The 24,244-nt window shown below is 47.7% G+C and overlaps 1 protein-coding gene across 9 annotated transcripts in view; it reads right to left on the reverse strand.

Annotated features, from left to right (window-relative positions):
• The window catches only part of svilc (supervillin c), a 30,714-nt gene that overhangs the window by 728 nt on the left and 5,742 nt on the right, over positions 1-24,244 (reverse strand). The window contains exons 1-32 of one of the 9 annotated variants that reach the window (XM_024011582.3): positions 22,922-23,100; positions 22,042-22,625; positions 21,219-21,383; positions 20,897-21,070; positions 20,032-20,057; positions 18,449-18,510; positions 17,193-17,341; positions 15,686-15,920; positions 14,685-15,202; positions 14,255-14,360; positions 12,950-13,000; positions 12,688-12,750; positions 12,427-12,501; positions 12,169-12,325; positions 11,970-12,065; positions 11,795-11,875; positions 11,418-11,619; positions 11,017-11,189; positions 10,656-10,811; positions 10,335-10,471; positions 9,931-10,078; positions 7,282-7,427; positions 6,856-7,031; positions 6,619-6,757; positions 5,786-6,247; positions 5,452-5,554; positions 5,127-5,334; positions 4,884-5,017; positions 2,503-2,658; positions 1,210-1,353; positions 774-886; positions 380-535 (exon numbers count right to left, since the gene is read on the reverse strand). In XM_024011582.3, the coding sequence (XP_023867350.1) occupies positions 380-535; positions 774-886; positions 1,210-1,353; positions 2,503-2,658; positions 4,884-5,017; positions 5,127-5,334; positions 5,452-5,554; positions 5,786-6,247; positions 6,619-6,757; positions 6,856-7,031; positions 7,282-7,427; positions 9,931-10,078; positions 10,335-10,471; positions 10,656-10,811; positions 11,017-11,189; positions 11,418-11,619; positions 11,795-11,875; positions 11,970-12,065; positions 12,169-12,325; positions 12,427-12,501; positions 12,688-12,750; positions 12,950-13,000; positions 14,255-14,360; positions 14,685-15,202; positions 15,686-15,920; positions 17,193-17,341; positions 18,449-18,510; positions 20,032-20,057; positions 20,897-21,070; positions 21,219-21,383; positions 22,042-22,364 (5,034 nt within the window). In that variant the 5' untranslated portion in view covers positions 22,365-22,625; positions 22,922-23,100. Of the gene's footprint in view, positions 1-379; positions 536-773; positions 887-1,209; positions 1,354-2,502; positions 2,659-4,883; positions 5,018-5,126; positions 5,335-5,451; positions 5,555-5,785; positions 6,248-6,618; positions 6,758-6,855; positions 7,032-7,281; positions 7,428-9,930; positions 10,079-10,334; positions 10,472-10,655; positions 10,812-11,016; positions 11,190-11,417; positions 11,620-11,794; positions 11,876-11,969; positions 12,066-12,168; positions 12,326-12,426; positions 12,502-12,687; positions 12,751-12,949; positions 13,001-14,254; positions 14,361-14,684; positions 15,203-15,685; positions 15,921-17,192; positions 17,342-18,448; positions 18,511-20,031; positions 20,058-20,896; positions 21,071-21,218; positions 21,384-22,041; positions 22,626-22,921; positions 23,101-24,244 lie in introns of those variants that run through there. The other 8 variants (XM_024011583.2, XM_024011585.2, XM_024011584.2 and 5 more) reach the window with 8 other exon arrangements.

A 24,244-nucleotide genomic window follows, 5' to 3' on the forward strand; every position in this document is an offset into this window, starting at 1 on the left:
GCATCCACTGGTCTTAGGGATGAACGTTTTGTGAAATATATTTCCATAGAAACATATTCAGTCACATTTTCTCTCAATAAAACATCTGTTTTTATCAGCTGGAGACGACCACACAAGAAGACATTTCAATTGGCCATATCAGACCACAGCCATCATTAAGACGTTAGTGGTGCGCCCTAGTGGCTGTCAGGTGTAGCTGCACTCTGTTTTACATAACGTCATAATACTGTGCATGACATTCAGCAGACAAATGTATCCAAAGCGTGAATACACTTTCATATGAGTGGCACCAGTGGGAATCAAACCCATTATCCTGACGTTGCAAAGGGTCATGCTCTACCAACTGAGCCACACAGAACTGGCGTGTTTGTGTGTCAACCTGGAAGTCGTGGTCGGAGAGGTATATCTCCAGGCGCTGGGGGTCCACTCCCTCTGGCAGAGGGGTCTGCAGCAGCTCCTCTAGGGGGTACTGGGTCTTACTGAGCTGGGCCAGGGCGTCCTGCACCAAGGTCAGCTTGACCCGCCCGGCCTCCCCCTGGACAACAGCATTCACAAGTCAGCATATCTAAATGTAAAACGTACCTGACTTTGAAAGACAAAGACCGTGGTGCTTCTATGACACAGCAGTCTTTACCCCAACCAGATAATACTGAACTGGGTTTACTGCTGTTTTGTGAAGTTATTACCGATGATGCTACTGATGTGTACAGATGCTATTATTGATAATGATAGTGATTGTGAGGAGGACGACGAATAGTCCTCTTTTCCTGTACCTGTGTGGTGGGTGTGGGTCTCTTCTCCCAGCGGGGGAAAACGTTGGTGAAGGTGAGGGGTTCTGCTCCGTCCTGGATGAGGTAGGCCTGAAGGGGGCGCCTCGGGTTCCTCTCTAAAACAACACACCGCAAAACCGTCAGAGAACCACAGAACAACTTAACCCCTAACTACAGCACATCCCCAACACACTCCTGATAATGACCAACAGCCATATAAACACCTCAGATTAAAATCTGGACCTCGAAGCCACTTCCTCTGTATTTTTACTTCCTCTACTTATTCCTCCCCTCTAATCAAGGACTGATTTGGACCTAGGACACCAGGTCGGTGCAATTACCAGCAGTACTCTGGACCACATGGGGTAAGATTTATATACCCCTGATCTAAACAATCAACTATTCTATTAGCTGCCTTGCTTTGTCTACTTGCTCTCACCTTTGCAGTACTGGAGCACTGTCTGCATGGCACACCTTCTCTCGTTAGCCCAGCGGATACAGGCTGAGCCAGCGGTCTCACTGTCCTCAGGTTCACCTGCCTGCCACAGATACAGCTCCATACAGTTATCCAGCAGGAACAGGGCTGGAGAGGGATAAGAGAGAGAGGGAGAGAGAGCGAGAGCGAGAGCGAGAGCGAGAGCGAGAGCGAGAGAGAGAGAGAGAGAGAGAGAGAGAGAGAGAGAGAGAAAGAGAGAGGGAGAGAGAATGAGAGGGAGAGCGAGAGAGAGTTAGAGAGAGCTGGTCCTGGGGCTGAGTTCACAAACCTGTTCTACTAACACACTGAAGCCTCAGGACCAGAACATCCAATCAATCAGAATAAAACAAATTACAACATAGTCAAAACAAAACTACATTGCTTATTGGGAAACACAAGCACAAACACAAAGCAAAATGCAGTGCTATCTGGCCCTAAATCGACAGTACACCGTGGCTAAATATTTGCCCATGGTTACTGATCAAAACCTTAGAAAAACCTTGACAAAGTACAGGCTCAGTGAGCACAGCCTTGCCATTGAGAAGGGTAGACACAGGAAAACCTGGCTCCCTGTAGAGAAAAGGCTGTGCAACACTGCACAACAGCAGAACCTGAGACAGAGCTGCATTTCCTGACAAAATGTAAAAAATGTAAAACAATTAGAGTGTAATTTCCCCAAATTTGAAACCCTTATTCAAGGTTTCAAAGACCTCACTGATGAGAATAGGCTACCCGTCCTGTTAGGGGAGGATGCAGAGAGCTGTGGGTTGGCAGCGCACTACATTGCTGCCTGCCATAAGATGAGGGACAGTGTCTGACAGACCAATCAACCTGCACATGTCCTCTACTGTGTGCTTTTTGTTATTGTTCAATGTATGGTTATTTTGACTCTTGGTTATTGTTGTCACTGTTGTCCCGTTAACAATTTTGATTCTTATTATTTTAATATGGTAAATATTCAAAATAAACTTTGGCAACATGTACATTGTTACGTCATGCCAATAAAGCAAATTGAATTGAATTGAGAGAGTGAGAGGGAGAGGGAGAGGGAGGGAGAGAGAGTTAGAGAGTGAGAGGGAGAGAGAGTTAGAGAGTGAGAGGGAGAGAGAGAGGGCAGAGAAACAGTGAGAAAGGGAAAGAAAAGGAGGGATATTAGGTGAGTGTTTTGTACCTCAAGTCCCTGTGATAACAATGGAAGTTGTGTTTATGAGTGCCTGCGTGCATACGTGTGTGTTTGGGCATTGAGCGGACACTCACCTGGCTGTGGCACAAAGTACAGGCTCTCCTGGACAAAGGGCATTGCCATGACAACCCCTGGCAACCGGGCAGGGCTCTGCAGCTCCTCCCCCTGGAAGTTTCCGGAACGGGTGCTCAGATGGAAGAGGCGTGGCGTGAAGTTATACTTCCCTGGATCTGAGCGATAACAACACACAGCATCTCATCACATCAACCTCTCAACCTTCCAGCACTCAGAGAAGTTCAGCTGGTGTATACCTTCTTACATTAGTCATTTGTGTGTTCATTGTCAGAACAGAAATGACAAGATTATGTTATAATGCTGTAATTGCATCAAAGGGTTGTTTAATACAATAGAATAAGGGGTTGTTAGATCACTCATCTGTGTGTGCTCTACTGAGGATGGGCCTCTGGAAGATTTACGATGTCTTTGGGTGATACCGCATTCCAGAGCATGAGTTAATGTTTCTGTTCTATAAGGTACCAGGGAGAGATGACCCCAGGGCGAGACCCTGGTCTCTACACAATGAGTCTGCTGTGAATTCTAAGTATCTTTCATACTAGTCTTAACCTTGTGACCCATTCCATACATCTGTTGTTTGTCATGTAGCCTGAAGGGGGTGTATCTTGGCTATAAAAAGACCTTTGTACTTTTGTCTCGAGGCTCTCAACGAATCATCTGAGGGTGATTCGTCGACCAGTCATCAATAATGTAGTGCACTCAATCGATTCACTTTATATGTGTGTGTTGTATTGACCTGCTCTCTTACTAATAAGTGAATAAAGATTTAGTTTATAGTATAACTCTGACTTGTGTGATAAGTTTGTCTCTCCTCATTTGATAGTAAAGAAATGAACCACCACATCATTTAAAAAGAAGACATTTGGGCTGGGGTATCTGTTCAGGTTATTCTGAACTTTCAGGTATTCCATTAAATACAGTGCCGTGAAAAAGTATTTGCCCCATTGGTAATTTTCTCTACTTTTGCATATTTTTGATATTGAATGGTATCAGATCTTCAACCCAAACCTAATATTAGATAAAGGGAACCTGAGTGAACAAATAACACAACAATGACATACTTATTTCATTTAGTTAATGAACGAAGTTATGCAACACCCAATTCATTTCTGTGAAAAAATAATTGCCCCCTTACACTCAATAACTGGCTGTGTCACCTTTAGCTGCAATGACTCCAACCAAATACTTCCTGTAGTTGTTGATCAGTCTCTCACATCGCCGTGGAGGATATCTGGCCCACTCTTCCATGCAGAACTTCTTTAACTCAGCAACATTTGTGGGTTTTCAAGCATGAACTGCTCATTTCAAGTCCTGCCACAACATCTCAATTGGGATTAGGTCTGGACTTTGACTAGGTCATTTCAAAACTTCAAATTTGTTGCTTTTTAACCATTTTCATGTAGACTTGATTGTGTGTTTTGGATCATTGTCTTGCTGCATGACCCAGCTGCACTTCAGCTTCAGCTCACAGACGGATGGCCTGAATGACTACGTGGAACTCTATTCCACGTCAGGTAACTGATGCACACAGTAGGAAGAATATTCTATGGACAGATGATTCAAAAGTAGAACTTTTTGGACGACATGGGTTCCATTATGCCTGGCGAAAAGCAAACACTGCGTTCCACAGTAAGAACCTCATACCAAAGGTCATGCATGGTGATGGTAGTGTGATGGTTTGGGGATGCTTTGCTGCCTCGGGACCTGGACGACTTGCCTTAATAGAAGGAACCATGAATTCTGCTCCGTATCAGAGAATTCTACAGGAGCATCTCAGTCTCTGAGCTGAAGCTGAGGGGCAGATGAGCTATGCAGCAAGACAATGATCCAAAACACACAATCAAGTCTACATGAAAATGGCTAAAAAGCTACAAATTTTACATTTCGGAATGGCCTAGTCCAGACCTAATCCCAATTGAGATGTTGTGGCAGGACTTGAAAGGAGCAGTTCATGCTTGAAAACCCACAAATGTCGCTGAGTTACAGCAGTTCTGCATAGAAGAGTGGGCCAAAGTTCCTCCACAGCGATGTGAGAGACTGTTCAACAACTACGGGAAGCGTTTGGTTGGAATCATTGTGGTTAAATGTGGCAAAACCAGTTATTGAGTGTAAAGGGGGCAACTACTTTTTCACACAGGGGCATTGGGTGTTGCATAACTTTGTTCATTAAATAAATGAAATAAGTATGTCATTGTTGTGTTATTTGTTCACTCAGGTTCCCTTTATCTAATATTAGGTTTTGGTTGAAGATCTGATCACATTCGGTATCAAAAATATGCAAAAAGTAGAGAAAATTAGAAAGGGGGAAAATACTTTTTCACGGCACTGTATGTCAAGGTGTGTTTTGTTCAGGTATGAACAGGAGCTGAGGGGTGTGTACCTTGTAGCATGCAGTCATAGGCCTTCCTGTCCTGCTGCCCAATAGCGTTCCCAAACTCCACAGGCTCCGCCCCTTCCTCCACTTCCTGCACCCTCAAAGGGCTATCACTGCTGAGGCCCAGTTCAGGAGGGCACCTAACACACAGACAGCAGAAAGCACACATACCCACGTATTAATACTGTTGCATTCCAACAAATTAATACATACAGAAGCACAGGAACACATCCATGAAGTGAGACTTACATCCGAGTGAGTCGCTCCACAGCCCTCTTGCCYGCCTCCCGGGAGCTGGCGTGGGCCTTACAGCCATGCCACAGGTAGAGCGCCCCCTGTTGACTGTTGAGCAGTATGAGAGAACCTCGGGAGCGCAGGCCGCCACAGCTACAGTCCACCTCCAACAGACTGGCCTCCTCAGGCAGCTCCCCACGCACACAGAACAGACGCCAGACTCCTACAGGACATAGTGAGAGTGCAGTTAGGAACACAGGTCTACACACAACACATAGACACACAACCAGACACACACCCCGCCTAAATTAGAGGAGGTAAGGCCAAGGTAATATCCCACCTGTGTTGTTGGTGGTGTCCGCTCGGCAGCCTTTGTGGATGACCAGACCTCCCTGGAAAAGCTGAAGGAAACATGGAGGCTCCTGCCCCTGAGGCACCATCACCTTCAACAGGGCAACAACAACAACACGGGTAGGAACATCAGTCAGAGAGCCTACGGTACTCAACAACCAAAGGCATCCTTCTCAGCAATAACACTGGTTTAAACGCAGGCCTCTGAAATGCTAGGCAGGTTTAACCATAGACATCCTATCATTTGCATGTTCTATACGTGATTCTATGGTTTTAACTGAGGCTATGGGTGGTTTAAGAGTGTAGATGGAAGAACCACCCACCTGTGTTCCCTCATGACTCGTGAGTGCAGACGCGCCTCGCCCATTGATACTGGAGTGCCGGCCCTGCCAGATGAAGACAGCAGAGCACTCCCTCCCAGGCTCCCCGCTTTGATCCGCTGGGCTGAGAGTATAGGTCCAGCGGACCAGGTATGTGTCTCCTTCATGCAGCTGCCCTGGGCTCTCCAGCTGGGCCTCGCTGTCCTCAAACTCCTGAATGTGCCAGGTATCCACGGCAACAGTGCTCAGCTCCACCTGCCGCCCGTCCTCCAGGGGTACGACACCATACCCCCTCTGAACGTCCAACCCCTCCAGGACTGTAGGGACCACCCCGTCCCCTGGCACCGCCACCCCCTGCCCTGCCACCAGTGCCTTGGCATCACACGCACACAGAGACACAGACTCTAACTGCTGCTGGGGCTGCTGGGGCAGGGGGCTCTGCTGGGGCAACACTGGCATGGCAGTCTGCACAGAGAGACACAGTAGAGAGAGGAAGGGAGAGGAGAAATACGGTCAAAGACCAGGCATCTTTCTCACAGTCACTCTGAATCTATACAGGATGGGTCCTATTTGGCTTTGAGTCATGTGTTTCGCACATTGACTCGGGACAGGTACCCCCTGTATATAGCCTCGTTATTAGTATTTTATTGTTACTTTTTAAATATTTTTTTTAACTTTAGTTTATATAGTAAATATTTTCTTAACCATTTTTTCTTACAACGTCATGTTGGTTAAGGGCTGATAAGTAAGCGTTTCACGGTAAGGTGTCTACAGCTGTTGTATTCAGCGCATGTGACAAATACAATTTGATTCGATTTGATCTTTCTCTAACTAACCTGTGCCTCCTCCACCACCATTGCAGCGGTCTCCTCCTTATCTCCAGCCCAGTCCAGAAACTTCTCCCTGAAGAGGGCTGTCTCCTTGTGCTCAGAGACACAGCCAAACAGAGCCCAGCCGGGCCGTCTTTCACCTTGCCTGTACACAAATCGCACACATAATGTGTCAATGAATACAACAGTATGTATTTAAATGAGGTATTTTACTATGTAAGCACATGTGTGGTGTGTACCTACGGCTGTATGCTGGGGTTGCAATGTGTGGGGTCCAGTGGGTTGACCCTACAGTTGCTGTAGTCGTAGGGACCGCCCCACACCTGCTGGGCCAGCAGTACAGCCACACTCCTGTCGCCAGGGGCAACATCCTTCCCATGCCACAGGTACACCTCGCTGCCAAAGTCAAACACCAGGGCCTGGTAGAGAGACAGAGGCAGAGAGAGAGGCAGAGACAGAGACAAAGAGAGACAGAGGCAGAGAGAGAGAACTATTCAGAGATCAGATACTATCTGTCAGTGTTGAAAATCACACGAAAGTGGATAGATGGCATTCAAGTTTATAATCTTTTGTATTGAGTTAAAAACCCATTGATTGGTATGTAGCACCAAGGCAGCAATGGATGAGAAGCCACAGAAACACACAGGGGGGGTCCAGGGAGGGACTGACCTCAGTGGATCCCAGTAGGGAGACAGTRGGGATGGCTGCCCAGGCCTGCTCATGAGGCACCAGTCTGTTCTCCACCAGCCTGTACAAACAGTTAGACTCCACCACCCCACTCTCATACAGCTCATCCTCTTCTGGAGCTCCCGCCCCTACAGGGAACACACATATACGATCACACATACAGTACACAAAGACAGACGCAAATGGTCACTTACTGGTTGCTTGCATACTTACTTTCTTGGTTTCTTGCTTACTGACTGATTGACTGACATAGTTTACTGACTGCCTGACTGACAAGGTTTACTGACTTACTGACTGACTGACTTACTTAATTACTTACTGACTGATTTAGTTTACTGACTTACTGACTGACTTAGTTTACTAACTTACTGACTGACTGACTTACTTAATTACTTAGTTTACTTACTGACTGATTTAGTTTACTGACTGTCTTAGTTTACTGACAGACTTAGTTTACTGACTTAGTTTACTGACTTACTGACTGACTTAGTTTACTGACTTACTGACTGACTTAGTTTACTGACTTACTTAGTTTACTGACTGACTTAGTTTACTGACTAACTGACTGACTTAGTTTACTGACTTACTTAGTTTACTGACTGACTTAGTTTACTGACTGACTTAGTTTACTTACTGACTGACTGACTTACTTAATTACTTAGTTTACTGACTGACTTAGTTTACTTACTGACTGACTGACTTATGTTACTGACTTTAGGTTTTACTGACTGACTTAGTTTACTGACTGACTTAGTTTGACTTTTTACTGACTCTCTGACTTACTTAATTATCTTACTTAGTTTACTGACTGACTAACTGAATTACTGACTGACTCACTTAGTGTTCTGACTGCCTGACTCCACTTAGTTTACTGACTGACTGACTCACTTAGTTTACTGACTGACTTAGTTTACTGACTAGTTTACTGACTTACTTACCTAAAAGGCTGTTCTGGTTGTTTAATTAGGATTTTCACATACAGTGGGGAGACAAGTATTTGATACACTGCCGATTTTCCTACTTACAAAGCATGTAGAGGTGTGTAATTTTTATCATAGGTACACTTCAACTGTGAGAGACGGAATCTAAAACAAAAATCCAGAAAATCAATTGTATGATTTTTAAGTAATTAATTAGCATTTTATTGCATGACATAAGTATTTGATACATCAGAAAAGCAGAACTTAATATTTGGTACAGAAACCTTTGTTTGCAATTACAGAGATCAGACGTTCCTGTAGTTCTTGACCAGGTTTGCACACACTGCAGCAGGGATTTTGGCCCACTCCGCATACAGACCTTCTCCAGATCCTTCAGGTTTCGGGGCTGTCGCTGGGCAATACGGACTTCAGCTCCCTCCAAAGATTTTCTATTGGGTTCAGTTCTGGAGACTGGCTAGGCCACTCCAGGACTTGAGATGCTTCTTACGGAGCCACTCCTTAGTTGCCCTGGCTGTGTGTTTTGGGTCGTTGTCATTCTGGAAGACCCAGCCGACCCATCTTCAATGCTCTTACTGAGGGAAGGAGGTTGTTGGCCAAGATCTCGCGATACATGGCCCCATCCATCCTCCCTCAATACGGTGCAGTCGTCCTGTCCCCTTTGCAGAAAAGCATCCCCAAAGAATGATGTTTCCATCCATGCTTCACAGTTGGGATGGTGTTCTTGGGGTTGTACTCATCCTTCTTCTTCCTCCAAACACAGCGAGTGGAGTTTAGACCAAAAGCTCTATTTTTGTCTCATCAGACCACATGACCTTCTCCCATTCTCCTCTGGATCATCCAGATGGTCATTGGCAAACTTCAGACGGGCCTGGACATGCGCTGGCTTGAGCAGGGGGCCTTGCGTGCGCTGCAGGATTTTAATCCATGACGGCGTAGTGTGTTACTAATGGTTTTCTTTGAGCTGTGGTCCCAGCTCTCTTAGGTCATTGACCAGGTCCTGCCGTGTAGTTCTGGGCTGATCCCTCACCTTCCTCATGATCATTGATGCCCCACGAGGTGAGATCTTGCATGGAGCCCCAGACCGAGGTGATTGACCGTCATCTTGAACTTCTTCCATTTTCTAATAATTGCGCCAACAGTTGTTGCCTTCTCACCAAGCTGCTTGCCTATTGTCCTGTAGCCATCCCAGCCTTGTGCAGGTCTACAATTTTATCCCTGATGTCCTTACACAGCTCTCTGGTCTTGGCCATTGTGGAGAGGTTGGAGTCTGTTTGATTGAGTGTGTGGACAGGTGTCTTTTATACAGGTAACGAGTTCAAACAGGTGCAGTTAATACAGGTAATGAGTGGAGAACAGGAGGGCGTCTTAAAGAAAAACTAACAGGTCTGTGAGAGCTGGAAATCTTACTGGTTGGTAGGTGATCAAATACTTATGTCATGCAATAAAATACATTAATTACTTAAAAATCATACAATGTGATTTTCTGGATTTTTGTTTTAGATTCCGTCTCTCACAGTTGAAGTGTACCTATGATAAAAATTACAGACCTCTAAATGCTTTGTAAGTAGGAAAACCTGCAAAATCGGCAGTGTATCAAATACTTGTTCTCCCACTGTAGTTTGGTACAGTTCTTAATGGTTTTGTCTACTGAGTGAGTGACAGAGTGGTTGGTGACTAGTTCTAGTCCGACCTCTGTATTGTGTCTTTCCTCCCAGAAGGTTCCAGAAGTCAGAGGCCAGGCTGTTGTCAGTATTGACCCCCTCCTCTAGGTGGATGACCCCACAGGCCCGGCAGCCCAGATCCCCCTGGGTCTGGATCAACGATGCCAGCTCTGACGCCTGGACAGAGACAGCAGAAGACAGGCAAACATCATCACCACTTAGAACTGACATGAATCAGTGGCTTCACATTGTGTTTAAATGTAGAATGTAAAATGTACTTCAATGGGATTATTCAAAAGTCATATATRGTTTGAATTACAGATGAATAAGACGCTTAACGGGAATCCCTCATGAACAATACAAGCCAGGGATCTAGTTAGCCAAGGAATAGAGAGTAGACAGTCAGTATGTGTGTGTAGTGTCGAAGTCGTACCTTGGCTTTCTCTGTTGTGTTGGCGAACTCTCCGCTCCAGAGGATGCAGTGAGTGGGTGTGACCAGCAGGAAGCAGTCTCCACTGTTCAGAGACCTGGCTGTGGGCTCCACCAGACGCACTTGCACATGATGCCAACCTGGCACCGTACGAGACACACACACATGTTGATTAGAGAGTGTGTATCCACACACATATGCACATATACACACTCATAAACGTAATCATATGCACACGCACGCACGCACGCACGCACGCACGCACGCACGCACGCACACACGCACACACACACACACACACACACACAAACAATCTGTACCGACCTTTGATGTGAATGAGCATGAGGTTGCTGATGGGCAGGTTGTTGTTGTTCGTCATTGACTCTGGGGAAGTGACATCGCGCAGATCGACGTTACTGAAGTCCTCTGTACTGGCCAGACCTGCTAGAGTTGAGTTAGCCATGTTGGAATTCTTGCCCACTGAGGGGTAGGACAGACATGGCACAGAGAGATCAGAGATGAGAAAGTCAGAAACAGTATATAAGCAGATTGAAAAAGGAGAGAGAGAGAGAGAGAGAGAATGAATGAAATACAGAGATAGCGAGAGAGTGAAAAATATAGAGCGAAAGAGAGAGGGAGCAAGAGAGAGAGAGATATCTCTCTGGTATATTTTAACATCACTCACTCTTCTCCACTTGTGTCCTGTTAGTGTTCACGGTAGCCATGGTGACTCTCTCTCCCATGAAGTCCTGTCTGATGTCATCGCGGGCCGCCAGAGCACGCAGAGGGTTCCGGGAGCCCTGGGTCCTACGGGACGGACGCACCGACCGCCTGTGCTGCGCTACTTCTGATGTCAGCCTGCACACACACACACACACACACACACACACACACACACACACACACACACACACACACACACACACAACACACACACACCACAACACACACACCACAAAGAGGCATTAAGACACAAACACCCACAACCGAAGACCAATCAACAATAGATAGAAGTGTACATGTAAACACATACACACAACCACCCCCCCCCCACACACACACACACAAACAAACAAACAAACTCACATGGGTGTGTTGGTCTGGCAGAGGGCACTTAGGTCCTGTTCTGGGTCCGTTCCAGTGGCAGCTCCAGCCCCAGCAGGGAGGGCAGAGGGTGAGTGGGGAGACACCTCCCTGTAGAAACCACCACACGTCTCCTGGTCATCAGGGGTCATGACCTCCTTCACCCCCACTGAGGTCACCTCCAGGGGCGTGTCCTGGGGAGCGGCTGGGGGAGGAGAGGGGGACAACATGAGAGAAGTTACAGGTATTCTACTTCATTAGGATACTCAAAGCATCACTGAGAAAAACACAGGAAGTGAGACAATAGACACTAGTGGATAGACTTCCTCTCTTAATCTGAGGTTTGGACAAATCATCCTAAAATAGATAATAAGACGTACTATTCAGCCTGTCCACAATGGAATCCAGTTTGTCCAGCTTTGTGTCCTCTTCCACCTCCATCCCAGGGTGACTGGAGATCTCTGTTGAGAGGAGAACCAGAGGTCAGGGAGGAGGATCTACAATCACAAACTAGACACAGACATCTTTTCTCTTTTGTGGATGGGGTATTTTTACCTTCATATGGGCATGCTGTTGCTGTGGCTCCTGTGGAGGGTCTCTTAGTGCGAGATGGAGGGGTCTCGTGTATGTCCGATACAGGGGACACCAAACCTGCAACGGGACAATCCCACACGGGTCTGAGTGAGGGAAAGAAAGAGAGAACGAGAGAGAGAGAGAAAGAAAAAAAGGAGAAAGAGAAAGAGGGAAACCTCACCTCTTTTCGCCATGCGTCCGGCCACAGTGTACTGGGCTGAGTCGTTGGCGGCCCCTCTCCCTCTGGTCTTCCACTGCTCCTCGCTCTCCTGTAGGGTTCTCATGCGCTCAGACACCGACGCCTGTGGCAGCTCCTCCTCTTCGTCTGGTCTAGCGTGCTGCATGGGCAGAGACAGGGATCAGCGACCGAACAGTAACACCTACCAGTATGTGTGTGTGTGTGGGTTTGCGTGTGTGTGTGTGTGTGTGTGTGGGTCACCTTCTGTCTCCATTGGGGCTGAGAGAGGGTCTGGGTAGGAGAGGATACCTCCTGGGCCTCAAAGGAAGAGCTGGTCTGAGGAGGGAGAGAAAACAGGATATGTGAAGGGGAGCTACGTCGACATGTTACACTGCAGTATCAACACAACTCCAATCACAGCACTCCAACAAGTACATTTAAATGGAATATTGAGGGGCAACGGCGTGCCATGGACACACTGCACACTCACGCAGCTGAACGCGTGCTTGCACACACACTCACCTGATTGTAACACATGACATATTGAGGTGTACTGTTRGAATAGACAGAGGAAAAGACAGGATCCTGGGAGGGGAGGAGGATAAAGGAATAAGCCCAGGATGGGGTAGAACAGAATAGAATAGATTTGATATGACTTGGACTAGCAGCATAGTCAACAAAGCAGGGTTATAAGTTTGGTTGAAATAACCAAACACAGAGGTTTGTAGGCAATGGGGTGCACTATGTAGGGAATAGGGTGCCACAGAGCCAGCACTCCGCTTACCCAGCACTGAGGGTTGACAGCTGGTGCATCATGGGAGATCTCACTGTCTTCCTAAAGGGGGCAGCATTGGAGCAGAGAGGGGGTGTGGTCAGCAAAGCCAAGAACAAAATATGGTGAGAGGAGTGAGCATGGCATAAAAAGAGATGGCAAATAGGAGAAAGAGAGGGTGAAGAGAGAAGTGTCAGCACAACACAGAGAAGTGTCAACACTGTCCAGCTAAGGGGGCCAAATGGGGTCAAGAGGGTGTTCATGGAAGCCTCTATCTGTTAAGTCTATCTGTTAACATGCCATGTCATTCAGAGCCATTCAGCCCATTCCTGGGCATTAGCATCAGTAGAAGCTGCACCCATATCTAAGTAACGCAAGGTAGCTCTCAGTGATTGAATGCATAGTAAGGTATAGGGCTGGTGTAGGGCTGCTATGACATTAAACACATGCCATAGTAAGATATGGGGCTGGTGTAGGGCTGCTATGACATTAAACACATACCATAGTAAGATAGGCGGCTGGTGTAGAGCTGCAATGATGTTATAATGCTCCTTCGGTTTCAGTGGACTGGCAAAACCACAACAAACTCTCATATTAGCCCTCTGCTTTCTGAACCAGCCCACACAACATATCTGTTCTACCTTCAAGAACAGAAAGGACAGCTAACTAACTCCTCCTACCTGGCCAGGCACTACGCACCTTTTTCAAAATAAATATACTATTTCGATTTAATTTTTGGGCAGTGTGCGGACAGCATCCCCTCTTTTAAAATGCATCCCAAATCCAGGCCATCTCCCCTGTGATCTGTCCCCCTGGTGACCCTCATCCTCCCCTCTTTCCCTGACTGACAGGTTACACTAAACCCACTGGTTCCAGAGAGCCACCCCGAGGATTAGAGATCACAAGTGGAAGACAGGGCCTTTCCTCTGGGCTGGGCTGGTATGGAGTGTTGGGGCCAAGCCATAGTATCACAGACCCTGGGGACTAGGGATTGTCTGGGAGCCTCCTGTGGTGGATCTATCTATCTATCTGACTGAGAAGGATGTGTCCACAGCTGTCCGCTGCTCTGCTTTCCAGGCTAAGACTGGATTTGCCCCATTGGGATTCTGAGCCTACAGATTCAATATGCTAAACACAAGTGCAGACCCAAATCAACTATAAACAGCCAACCAACTGGCTCCAAAACACATGAGCTCAGTCCGTGTGAGAATTCCAATGAAAATCAGTGATGTCAGCATCTATCCACTGCCCACCATTCCCAGTAGCTGCCTGCTCTGACTGAGGTCTGAGGTCCAGTAAGATGGCTGCTGGTCTCACCTTCCTCTGGTCCGCCAAGGTCACCTGGACGTGTTGTCTAGGAGGGTTGGCCCCAACACTCCATACCCTGCTCCCTCTCTCCTCCTCCCTGGAAGCATCTGACAACCTGCACAGAGACAGAGGGGAGGTCTAAGAAATAGCAATGCAAATCTCTCTCTTGTGCTCATGCTCGCTCGCACACACACACACACACACACACACACACACACACACACACGCGCGCGCACGCACGCACGCACGCACGCACGCACGCACGCACGCACGCACCTAAAAACACAAGGACAAACCTTCCATGACACTCAGCAATAGAGATCCCTCCTGCAGCACACACATTTCAACACACGCTCAGGGTTACAACATTCCATTAACGTTCACGCACAAACACATCATTTAAAAGGCCTGTATGTTGGCTCTTGTGTTAATTGTGTACCTGTCTCTCCCAGAGGTGTTCCCAGGGGAGTCCGTCTGCCTCTCCTCCTGGGGGTGACCCTGTTCTGAGGATGGCCTGTCTGGGCCACACACGGCCACTGTCTCCCTCCTGTTCCTGTTCCTCTGTCTCCAGGGGGCAGAGGAGGCTGGTCTCTCTCTACGAGGCACTGGTACATTATCATGTCTCTCTGTCCTCCTCTCTTCCACCCCATTCCCCCTCTCCCCGCCTCCATTCTGGTCCTGCTGTCTGCCCTCCCTCATAATGTCTCCGTCCCGTTCTGGTCCTGCAGAGGGGCTCTTCCTCAGGATGCCTCTGATCTCTCCTGGGTCAGAGTCCCTGCGCTGCTGCAGGCCCTGCTGGGACGGGTCAGGTCCTGTGTTAGGCTCCACATCGGCCCCGGGTCGAGGCTGGGCCTGACGCACCTCACTGGGCCTCAGGTTGACGGACTGCTCCTGCTGCCGGTCGGAGAGGGTGGGGGACAGGCGCAGCGGGGGCAGCTGGATGGGGCCTTTCTGGAGCTGAGGGAGGCCAAAGCGAGGAGAATACTGTCAGAGACATGGAGATTACAGATTCTACTCATCACAATAGTGTAAATTAGTATGAAAGCTATAAGAAGAAGAGGTTACTACATATTTCCGAGTCATCATTTTGGACCTGTCTAATTTTAGTGTGATTGAATTGGGCGCTAGTGTAGTGTTACCCTCTGGACAGTGTTATGGTCGACATCGGCTTGATACTGATCAAATAAAACTATTGATCAATCCAGTGCTCAGAACAGTTAGAGGCTCAGAGTGTGACATTCAATTTGGGATACATACACTTATTCACCCACTCATGCTCACGTCCAGTACACACGCACACACACACACACACTGAATCACCTACGTAACAATCCACATTTCTCAGTTAAAGAAAAACACACACACAAATGCCAATGTCATCTCTAATATTCCCTCTTCCATTCCTCTGAGGATGTCTTTCTTGGTCCCACCCCCACTCACCAGGCTGACCTCCTCCACGGTGATGGGCTGTGTGCGGTAGCGTGCCCCCTTCTGCCTGCGTCTCTCTGGGGGGGCATGGGGAGCAGCATCCCCCTGGTTCCCTGGCAGGGACAGCTTGTTGAACAGAGCCAGCTTCTCACTCATAGTCAGCTTACTGTTCGCATCGTCCTCCACCGCCTCCGCCTCGGCCTGCACAGCCTGGGCCTCGACTGACTCCGCTGGCTGGGGGGTGCTGCTGGGGTAGATAGGTAAGAGAAGATGGATGGTGAATGGAAGTCATGGAAGAATAGTTTAAATAGAGAAACAGCCCTGTTAATTAAAATGCGGACTGACGGGAACTGTGGAACACAATGTGAGATATTTGCAACATTAAACCTGTTAAATGTAATGGCAAAATGTAGATTTCTGCCTAAATAGACATAGCCAAAATTGTATTTTATCATGAGAAGGCCATAAACAATACCTAGTAATGTTTAGACCGCGAGAAAGATTAAAATCTCACCTTACTGGTAAAAATAGGTATAAATTCCTGAGGAGCAGTCACTTTTGAGGACACAAACCCAAGTACACAGTAAAAAAAGTATTTTCACAGTATTTTCTATTCGACAAATCAGTATGAATAGGGCTTGAAAATATGATATGCTTTCTAAATATAGTTCAATCAAATTACAAAATGACTAACTGCAAGATTTCACCTTCCTTGTATCTGTAAAATACATATTTGTATGTTTAGTGTTAGAACAATTTGGCATATTTTCTTAAGGTCTCTCTTGATTAAGACTTCTGCCTCCACCCTTCTGAACACCACACAGGGTTCTAGCTTGGCTCCCTGAAGTCGTTATGAAATCGCCTTTCATCTCATATTAATATGACAAACAGAAAGTGTTTTTTGTTTAAAATCTATGAATTATTTTCGATTACTTTGATAAAATTGGCTATAAATCGATATCTGAATGTGCTAGAGCGACGAACCCTGCTGCGCTAGGATCTAACGGATTGCAGTCATATGCTTTGTCAGTGGCTGTGATGTGTTCAGCCAGGAGTTGATGGACAGTAGTAAAAGCGAATGAAATGGTAGGCGGGACATCCCAGCCTCAAGTGATGTCACAGCCTGAGTCACACAAGCGGAAGAGGACTAGGGCTACTGCTGAATGGAAGCCTTTTCGATCTACGGTGTCCACAAATCGATTTATAAGCATAAATGTTGGTAGGAACCGGTACCAAAAGCACGCTAGTCCCCTCTTTAGGGGAGTTTACATCTAAGCGGTACCATACCAAAAGGTCTTACTATAATGCATTATCTAGAATGCTATACATAAACCGTATACCATAAACCGTATCACAACTTTAATCAGTTATGATCTCATAACCTGCCTTCCATGTGGATTCCACAACCCACTGGGCAAGGAATTTTAATGTGTGAGAGGCCAATGTTTTTTACATACGGTCTGCCAAAACCTCACTGCCAACAGATACAATATATCGTGTGACCCTTGAGCCTGCTCACCTGGTGGCCACCACCATCTCCTCACAGGTRATTGGCTGAGTGAGTGAGCGGTGCTCGTTGCCGCGGCGTACTCTGCGTTCATACGTGGCGCTGCCAGAGCGAGGCTTCAGAAAGGAGGAGGCCGCGGGGGCTGCAGTCTTCTCTAGCTCCTGCAACAGAGAGAAATAGGGAGAAGAGAAAAAGAGAGTGAGAGAAATAGTCATTCAGAACATGTATGTTGATAATTGATACGTAATATCTGACCATTACATGTTGCACAATAATGCCTTTGCCAGGTGAATAATCAACACTTAGATCAAACAGAGCATATCATGGTTGAAATTACAGAGAAATGACAAAAATGTCCTCTCTTTTTTCATCTCTTTCATTGAAAGTCTCTCTCTTTCCTGGCATCTGAATGGAGGTGCGGTACTGTACGCAGCAGAAGTGGGTCGGATAGCTGGTGAATAAACCAGGGATCTGTAAGGTGCTGTGGGTGGCCTATGTAAGAAGGTAGAGGAGAGGGATAGAATGCCAGGGCTGCAGGTCACAGTGTAACCAGAGCTCCCTCAGTAGTGTACCGTTACCTCCCTGGCCCTCCCCTCAGCCCCCTCCCTCCTGGCCCTCCCTCCCCCCTCCACCAGCCAGCCTGACAGGAGCTAGCTGCGAGCTAATTACAACCACCTGTTAATGCCTGTTCATGGCTTGATAGTCCCTGGCAACTTTTCACCTAGGTTTCGACAGATGCTACGCTACGTGACTAAAACCCACCAGACTAAGACCAGAAAGGTCCACCTGCATGCACTCTGTGGTCTGGCTTCCTGTATGTCCTATACTACACTCTGTCTGCATACCTGGTCTTATTTAGGCCTTGTACTATTATACAAGGCCCTGTCTGGATCAGAGAGCAGCACCTGTTTGGCCATTCACACTCCTCAACATTCGTTCGGTGTGTTCAGCTCTGCATGCTCAGCCCAGCCTGCTGGCTCATCATGAGTTGCTCCGTGACTGTAAGGTGAGCAGCTGCCAGGACTGGTACATGAGATCTCTCTCTCTCTCGCTCTCTCTGTCTCTCTCTCTCTCTCAACATGGGCTCTGTTGTGTCTGTTGATGTGCAGTTGTGCGACATAAGCCCAGTGTAGCCCCCCTGGTCTCCATGGTGATGACCTTTTGTGATCAGGCATGGAGACGGACAACATGGTACAAGGGAACAGGAGGGGGGTCCTGGGAGAGGGTCCTGTTTCACAGCAAAGGCTGAGCTAGATGGGCGTGCTTACTTTAAACAAAGACATCTTGGCCGCCACACTCATCTTGGCTCTGTCATCTGTCTTCACATCAGCTGGGGGGGGGGGGGGGATACATGACATTAAATATATACATCCAGTCAGGCAAACAGTGACAAATACATTAGAGTTAAGTACATGCACACTCAAAGACACACCGTGTTAAAATGCTAAATCCCTGTGAGTCTGTCTGTGTCATCAGCAGGGGACATCATTTTGGCATCACTGAGCCTGCCAAACACATTAACCCTCTAAATAAAAATAGGCAAACAAAAAAAACTGAACAGCACCCAACTGATCACATAGCAAACTCACAGTCCCTGTCACACGGCAAAAACAGTTCACCTGCTCATAGTAGCAGTCAAGCCTGTCAGTCAAGCCGTCAGTCCACTGCGATAAAATGCGATAGACAGATCTCTGTGACTGATCCCTTCGCGTGAGGCCATCGCCCTGCACCTGGCCCTTACTACACTGCCACATGGCACCACTATCTCTCAGCTGGCACCGCTAGCTGCCTGCTTCTCCTCTCACCTGGCTTGAACTTAGTGACCACACGGCTCATCCTTTTGACCAGGCAGTTGGACAGCAACGCTGATCGAGTGTCAACTGTCTCTGTTGTTTCTAACACCGCTCTCAATGGCCATTTAATCGTTGTATTTTAGGTGGACAGCCAAATGAACGCATGAGAGAGAACTTATTGGACAGCTACTGCGTACAAGCGGGGACTATTTTTTTTTATAGTGGCGGTGTGGTGCTCAGGCATGCTTTTATGGCTCATAAATCCATCCCCACCGAGGAACTTCAACATTCTACCGTCCCCCTGTTCCCATCTGGGTCTGGTGGAGTGTTTAAAAATAAAAGCCCTTGATTTATTTGATGTTCTGTTTATTATAGATGTTCTGTAAAGGCAGCTCCGGAGTGGGGTTGAGTGTAAGTAGAGGTCAGAGTGTATTCATCAGGTTTAGTGTTACGAACGCACTGTCATACAGTAACTATTAGCTGATATAGGTTTGTGTGTTTATATATTCGGTTGTTTTTGAGTGAAAATAGAGAGAGAAAAAAACAGTTATTCCTTCTGACCCTGTGTTGTCCACCCCCTTTTGATCTGTCTCTCTGTCTCTCTATCAGCTGAAGTGTGATGACAAACGCCTATTATAGTAGCCTGCTGAGCCATTTTATCACACGCTACTTGTGGAGACAAGTGCTGATCAGAGCGCTTTGCCACCTCCTGTCTCCCATGTCGGCATTTCTGTGATCGAGAGAGAGAGTGGAGAGAGAAAGAGAGGGGTGGGAGAGAGAGAGAGCGAGAGAGAGAGAAAGAGAGAGAGAGCACCTGCTCTTCTTTGTCACTGTGTTAAACGTTATCTCTGGCAAGCCACACAGCACTATGCCTGTTACCCTCTCTCTCTCTATTTTTCTCTCTCTCTCTCTCTCTGTGTTCCTCTCTGTCCCTCTCTCCACCCACTCAGTTAACACAGAGGCAGTACAGAGGCTGTACAATAGGCAACGGATCAGCCGGTTGTGTGTGGCAAAATAAAACAGGCCACGTGAGAGCCAGGTGGGCAGGGGTTCGTTACCTTTAGCATTCCCCTCTTCTAGCAGCCTGTGGGGCAGAGAGAGAGAGAGAGAGAGAGAGAGAGAGAGAGAGAGAAGAGAGAGAGAGAGAGAGAGAGAGAGAGAGAGAGAAGAGAGAGAGAGAGAGAGAGAGAGAGAGAGTAGAGAGAGAGAGAGAGAGAGAGAGAGAGAGAGAGAGAGAGAGAGAGAGAGAGAGAGAGAGAGAGAGAGAGAGAGAGAGAGAGAGAGAGAGAGAGAGAGAGAGAGAGAGAGAGAGAGGAGAGAGAGAGAGAGAGAGAGAGAGAGAGAGAGAGAGAGAGAGAGAGAGAGAGAATCAACACGAGGTCATTGGCTGAAACATGCACACAAGACAAAAGATGAGAGGAGTTTGACCATGCTCATTCCTGCCTGGTGTAAATCTCTCTTTTCACTCTCTCTCTCTGATGTCTGTGTGTGTTACTGTATCTCACACACAGACCCAGGCTCCTGGGTCATATCTGCACGCTCAACAAAGCAACACTGTTCATGTCATGGTTGCTATTAAGCGCCATGAACGGATGCAAACATCCACGCAAATCATGCCGCTTGCCAGTGTACCAAGGCCAAACTATTTCAATACATAACCACGAGGACCCCCAAAAGAGATGCTCCTCTATGAGAGGACAGTAAATATCTGGAAAGCATTTACATGCATACAAACCGTTACCACACACTGTCAAAACAATCAGAAAAGAAGAAAGAAACACAGCAATGGCACAAAACACTGCAAACCTCTCCACCTGAAGAGTAACCAAACTAGGGCAGAGTCTTCCAGATGAGCCCCAGGCTTGACCTGCATGCTCTGATATGACATGGTTGATATGGCTGGCCGCAGCACACAGTCCCTACCCGCCGCTCTCCTGCACCTCACAGGCTGTGATCGGCTGTGTCCTGAAGCGCTCGTTGGTTTTGCGGCCCCCACCTGACACCCCAGGGTGGTAGCGACGGGTGCGCCGCCGTCCCCCCTCTGAGCCCGGCTTTACAGCTAGGTCAAGGGAAGAGGCCGCACGGCCACTGTCAGGACTACTATCCCCAACCACAGAGGAACAGGGTGAGCATCAGGAGAGAAGGGGAGAGAGAGACAGTGAGAAACTGGAAGCAGTGGGACTGACGCCCACACATATTCAGAATAACAACACACACACAGGCCGTTTCATGCAGAAGACCCTACACTTTCTCAGGCTGTGTTCCAGTCCCGGTCTGCTGCAGCAGGGCACTCCTCAACTGGCCCACCGACACCCGCGTTTGCAGCTGGGCCGCGTCGGGTCCAGGGGGGCCTGGGGGAGCTAGGGGCTCCCCCCCACTCAACATGCCGGCAGAGCCAGAAGAACACTGCCTGGAGGCGGGGGAGGAGGTGGGGAGGAGGGAGGTGGGAGAGAGGTGGCGTAAGGAAAGTGGCAACCTCCCACAACTACGCCAATTCCTAAAGAGCACCCCTGACAAAGTATTGTACCTCTTAAAGGAAAGGGAGTCCAAGTCCGGAGGGTATAAAACACGCATGGAGGAATCAATGTGATCTCTGCTGTACTAGTACTGCATGACGCTGGGAGTCGGGTTTAGCTCGCTCCGTTTGAATTAGCAACAAAGGCCATAAAGCACAGGTGAACTCTGACAACTGTTTAACGAGGCTGAAAGGTCACCGGAAAGAATTTTCACTGGAGAAGGAGCTTGGTGACTGGTAGGGGGGTTGTTTTAAGAGGTGGTTACACATAATATGATTGTTTCTATTCATCAATCTGTTGTTAGGGAACAGGGAAAAGGCCAGTCTGTTGGGCTGTTACTCTACGTGTACATGGCCTGATACTGTATAAGACAGCAATTCACTGATGGCCAGCAGGCATTAACTGCATACTTTCAGCATAACTAGGTTCAGTGGTCTGAGTCAGCATGTGGGGTGACATCACGGTCAGTGTATGCAATCTGTCTGCCGCATCACTCTTTGTCTTCTTGGTGGGGGTTGAGACGGCTAATGGCTACACATGCAAGGGACTCACCTTCGGAGGTGTGTTGGGTCTGCAGCAGTGTCTGCCTCAAAGCCATTGGAGACTCTCCTCGGTTCTGACTCCAGAGGGGTGTTGCTCTCCCTCCTGCCCCCCTCCGGCCCCGCCGCTCTGCCGTTCACCCCCCCAGAGAGGATCCTGTCTGTGGAGGGAGGTGCGCCGTCTGAGTTCATGCGAGTCCCATCCCTCCTCACCCACTTGGATGGGAGCTCCTCCATGTCGCCGTAGCGTTCTTGTAGCTCCCGCCTCCTCTCGGCCTTGTAGCGGGCGATCCGCTCCGATCTGGGCTCCAAGGCGGGGTTCTCTATGGTGTCCATGCTGCCTGTTCCTCTCCCTGTCTGTTCCTCTCCCTGTCTGTCTCAGTAGGCCTCCTTTAACAATGACCAGGGCATTGATGACTCAAACCTCAAGAGATTCCCTCCTACGTCACTTCTCAGCTATCAGAGATAAATGGTCAAAAAGGTCCAAAGTTGGCATGTAGAACCAATCAGCACCTCCGTTGTTGGCATTGGGAATGTCTTCTTCCAATCAGCAGGATGTCAAGACAGACGAATCATTCCTTTGAGCTCATTGCACCGCTGAGACAGAGGGAGCAATAGAAACATCAGATAACTGCGCCATCTCACTTTCTCAACCAGTTAGCCACACATTCATTCACTACCAGTTGAATAATTCATTCACTGTTTGTTTCACATCCGTATGTTCTTGGTTAAGTCAATCACTACGGCATAAACATACCACCAGCCTACAAGTGCACTATTACATCGAATAACATGACGCTATGATGAAACGAAAACATAAAGAATTTACAGTGGCCCGATTTGACACAAATCTCTCTCACACTCACATAGCACTGACCCAAAACAAACCATACCTAGTTGAAATGTCCCTTATAAAATTAGCGTCTTGCTTCATCTCATTTTATAGCAGCATTATGACCGCCCCCTCTTTTTTTCTCCTTCCTTCCCATGTCGCCCGTCTCTCTCTCTCTCTTCTCTCTTTCTCCCTCCTCTTCCCTGCTGAAGCCCTGTAAGACAACCTGTTGTAGGCCGGTCTGCAAAGCAGGAATCTCCCCTTGCACTGAAACCCTATACCACTGCCAGCCAGCCAGCCAGTCAGCCAGCCAGTCAGCCAGCCAGTCAGCGCCACTTCAGTCCTACAGTACATGGCTGACTGGCTGCAGGTTTCCCAGTAGAATTCCACTTGTGATCATTAACGTTGGACAGGATCAGTGCCTCTTGCTTTCAACGTTAGTTAGTGCCTTCCCATGTCAGCGAGCTGAAAAGTTGGAGACGCTGTCCGGCAAGTGATAAGTTCACTAACAAAACAAAAGATTACATTTATAAAGTAAATCATATTTTAAATAGGCCTACCCAGAGTTGGTATAGTTCGCTGGTTGTTCAAACCCAGTCATGGTTTATGTAGGCTACAGCATTCATTCTGATCCTCTACCAATAACATGGTACTAAACATGTCATTGGGAATGTATGTCCCTAGAAATGTCCCTGAGCAGGACTGTCCACACTCACTCATCTGACAGTCTAATGTCTCTCTCAACAAGCACACACATGCGAAACCTACATCCGGGTTACTAGGTTACCTGGCTGTTTGAACACAAACAAGGATCTGAACCACTAATCAAATATAAATAATGACATCACCACATTTGTATTCTCAATCAGTAGGGACTTGAGCCATTTGATAGGCCGCCAAAAAATTGGCGTGTGAGCGTGTTCTGAAATGGCTAAATGTTAGCGTCAGCATTCCTGTCTCTTTCCCACCACAGCTGAAACACAATGGGGCCTATGGAACAATGAGCAAAGAGAGCTATGGGACTCATAGGACTTAGCACAGCAGAGCTACTGCAGGCTTAAGGCCACTGTACTCTGTGGTGGTCTGTAACAGTCATGGTTTCACCATAAACAGATGAACACAGACATCGATTACACTGTAGATACACCGCTTGCTCTGGGTGTATTGGGAATGGTGTGAGACAGAGTGTCTTTCAGATTGCAAGCTTATATACGGAAGACATGATTGACTTTTAAATAGATTTTGCATTCCCTCCTCACTCTTTGACTGCAGCTCTCGGACAGTGTGAGCAAGCGACTAACATAGAGCCAGGTGAATCTGCAAATCTCACGTTGCCGCAGACGACAGCAAAAGGCCATGCCCCGAAAGCGGAGCTGTCAGACGC

This window comes from Salvelinus sp. IW2-2015, linkage group LG20 (genome assembly GCF_002910315.2).
Source record: "Salvelinus sp. IW2-2015 linkage group LG20, ASM291031v2, whole genome shotgun sequence".
NCBI classification, from domain to species: Eukaryota; Metazoa; Chordata; class Actinopteri; order Salmoniformes; family Salmonidae; genus Salvelinus; species Salvelinus sp. IW2-2015.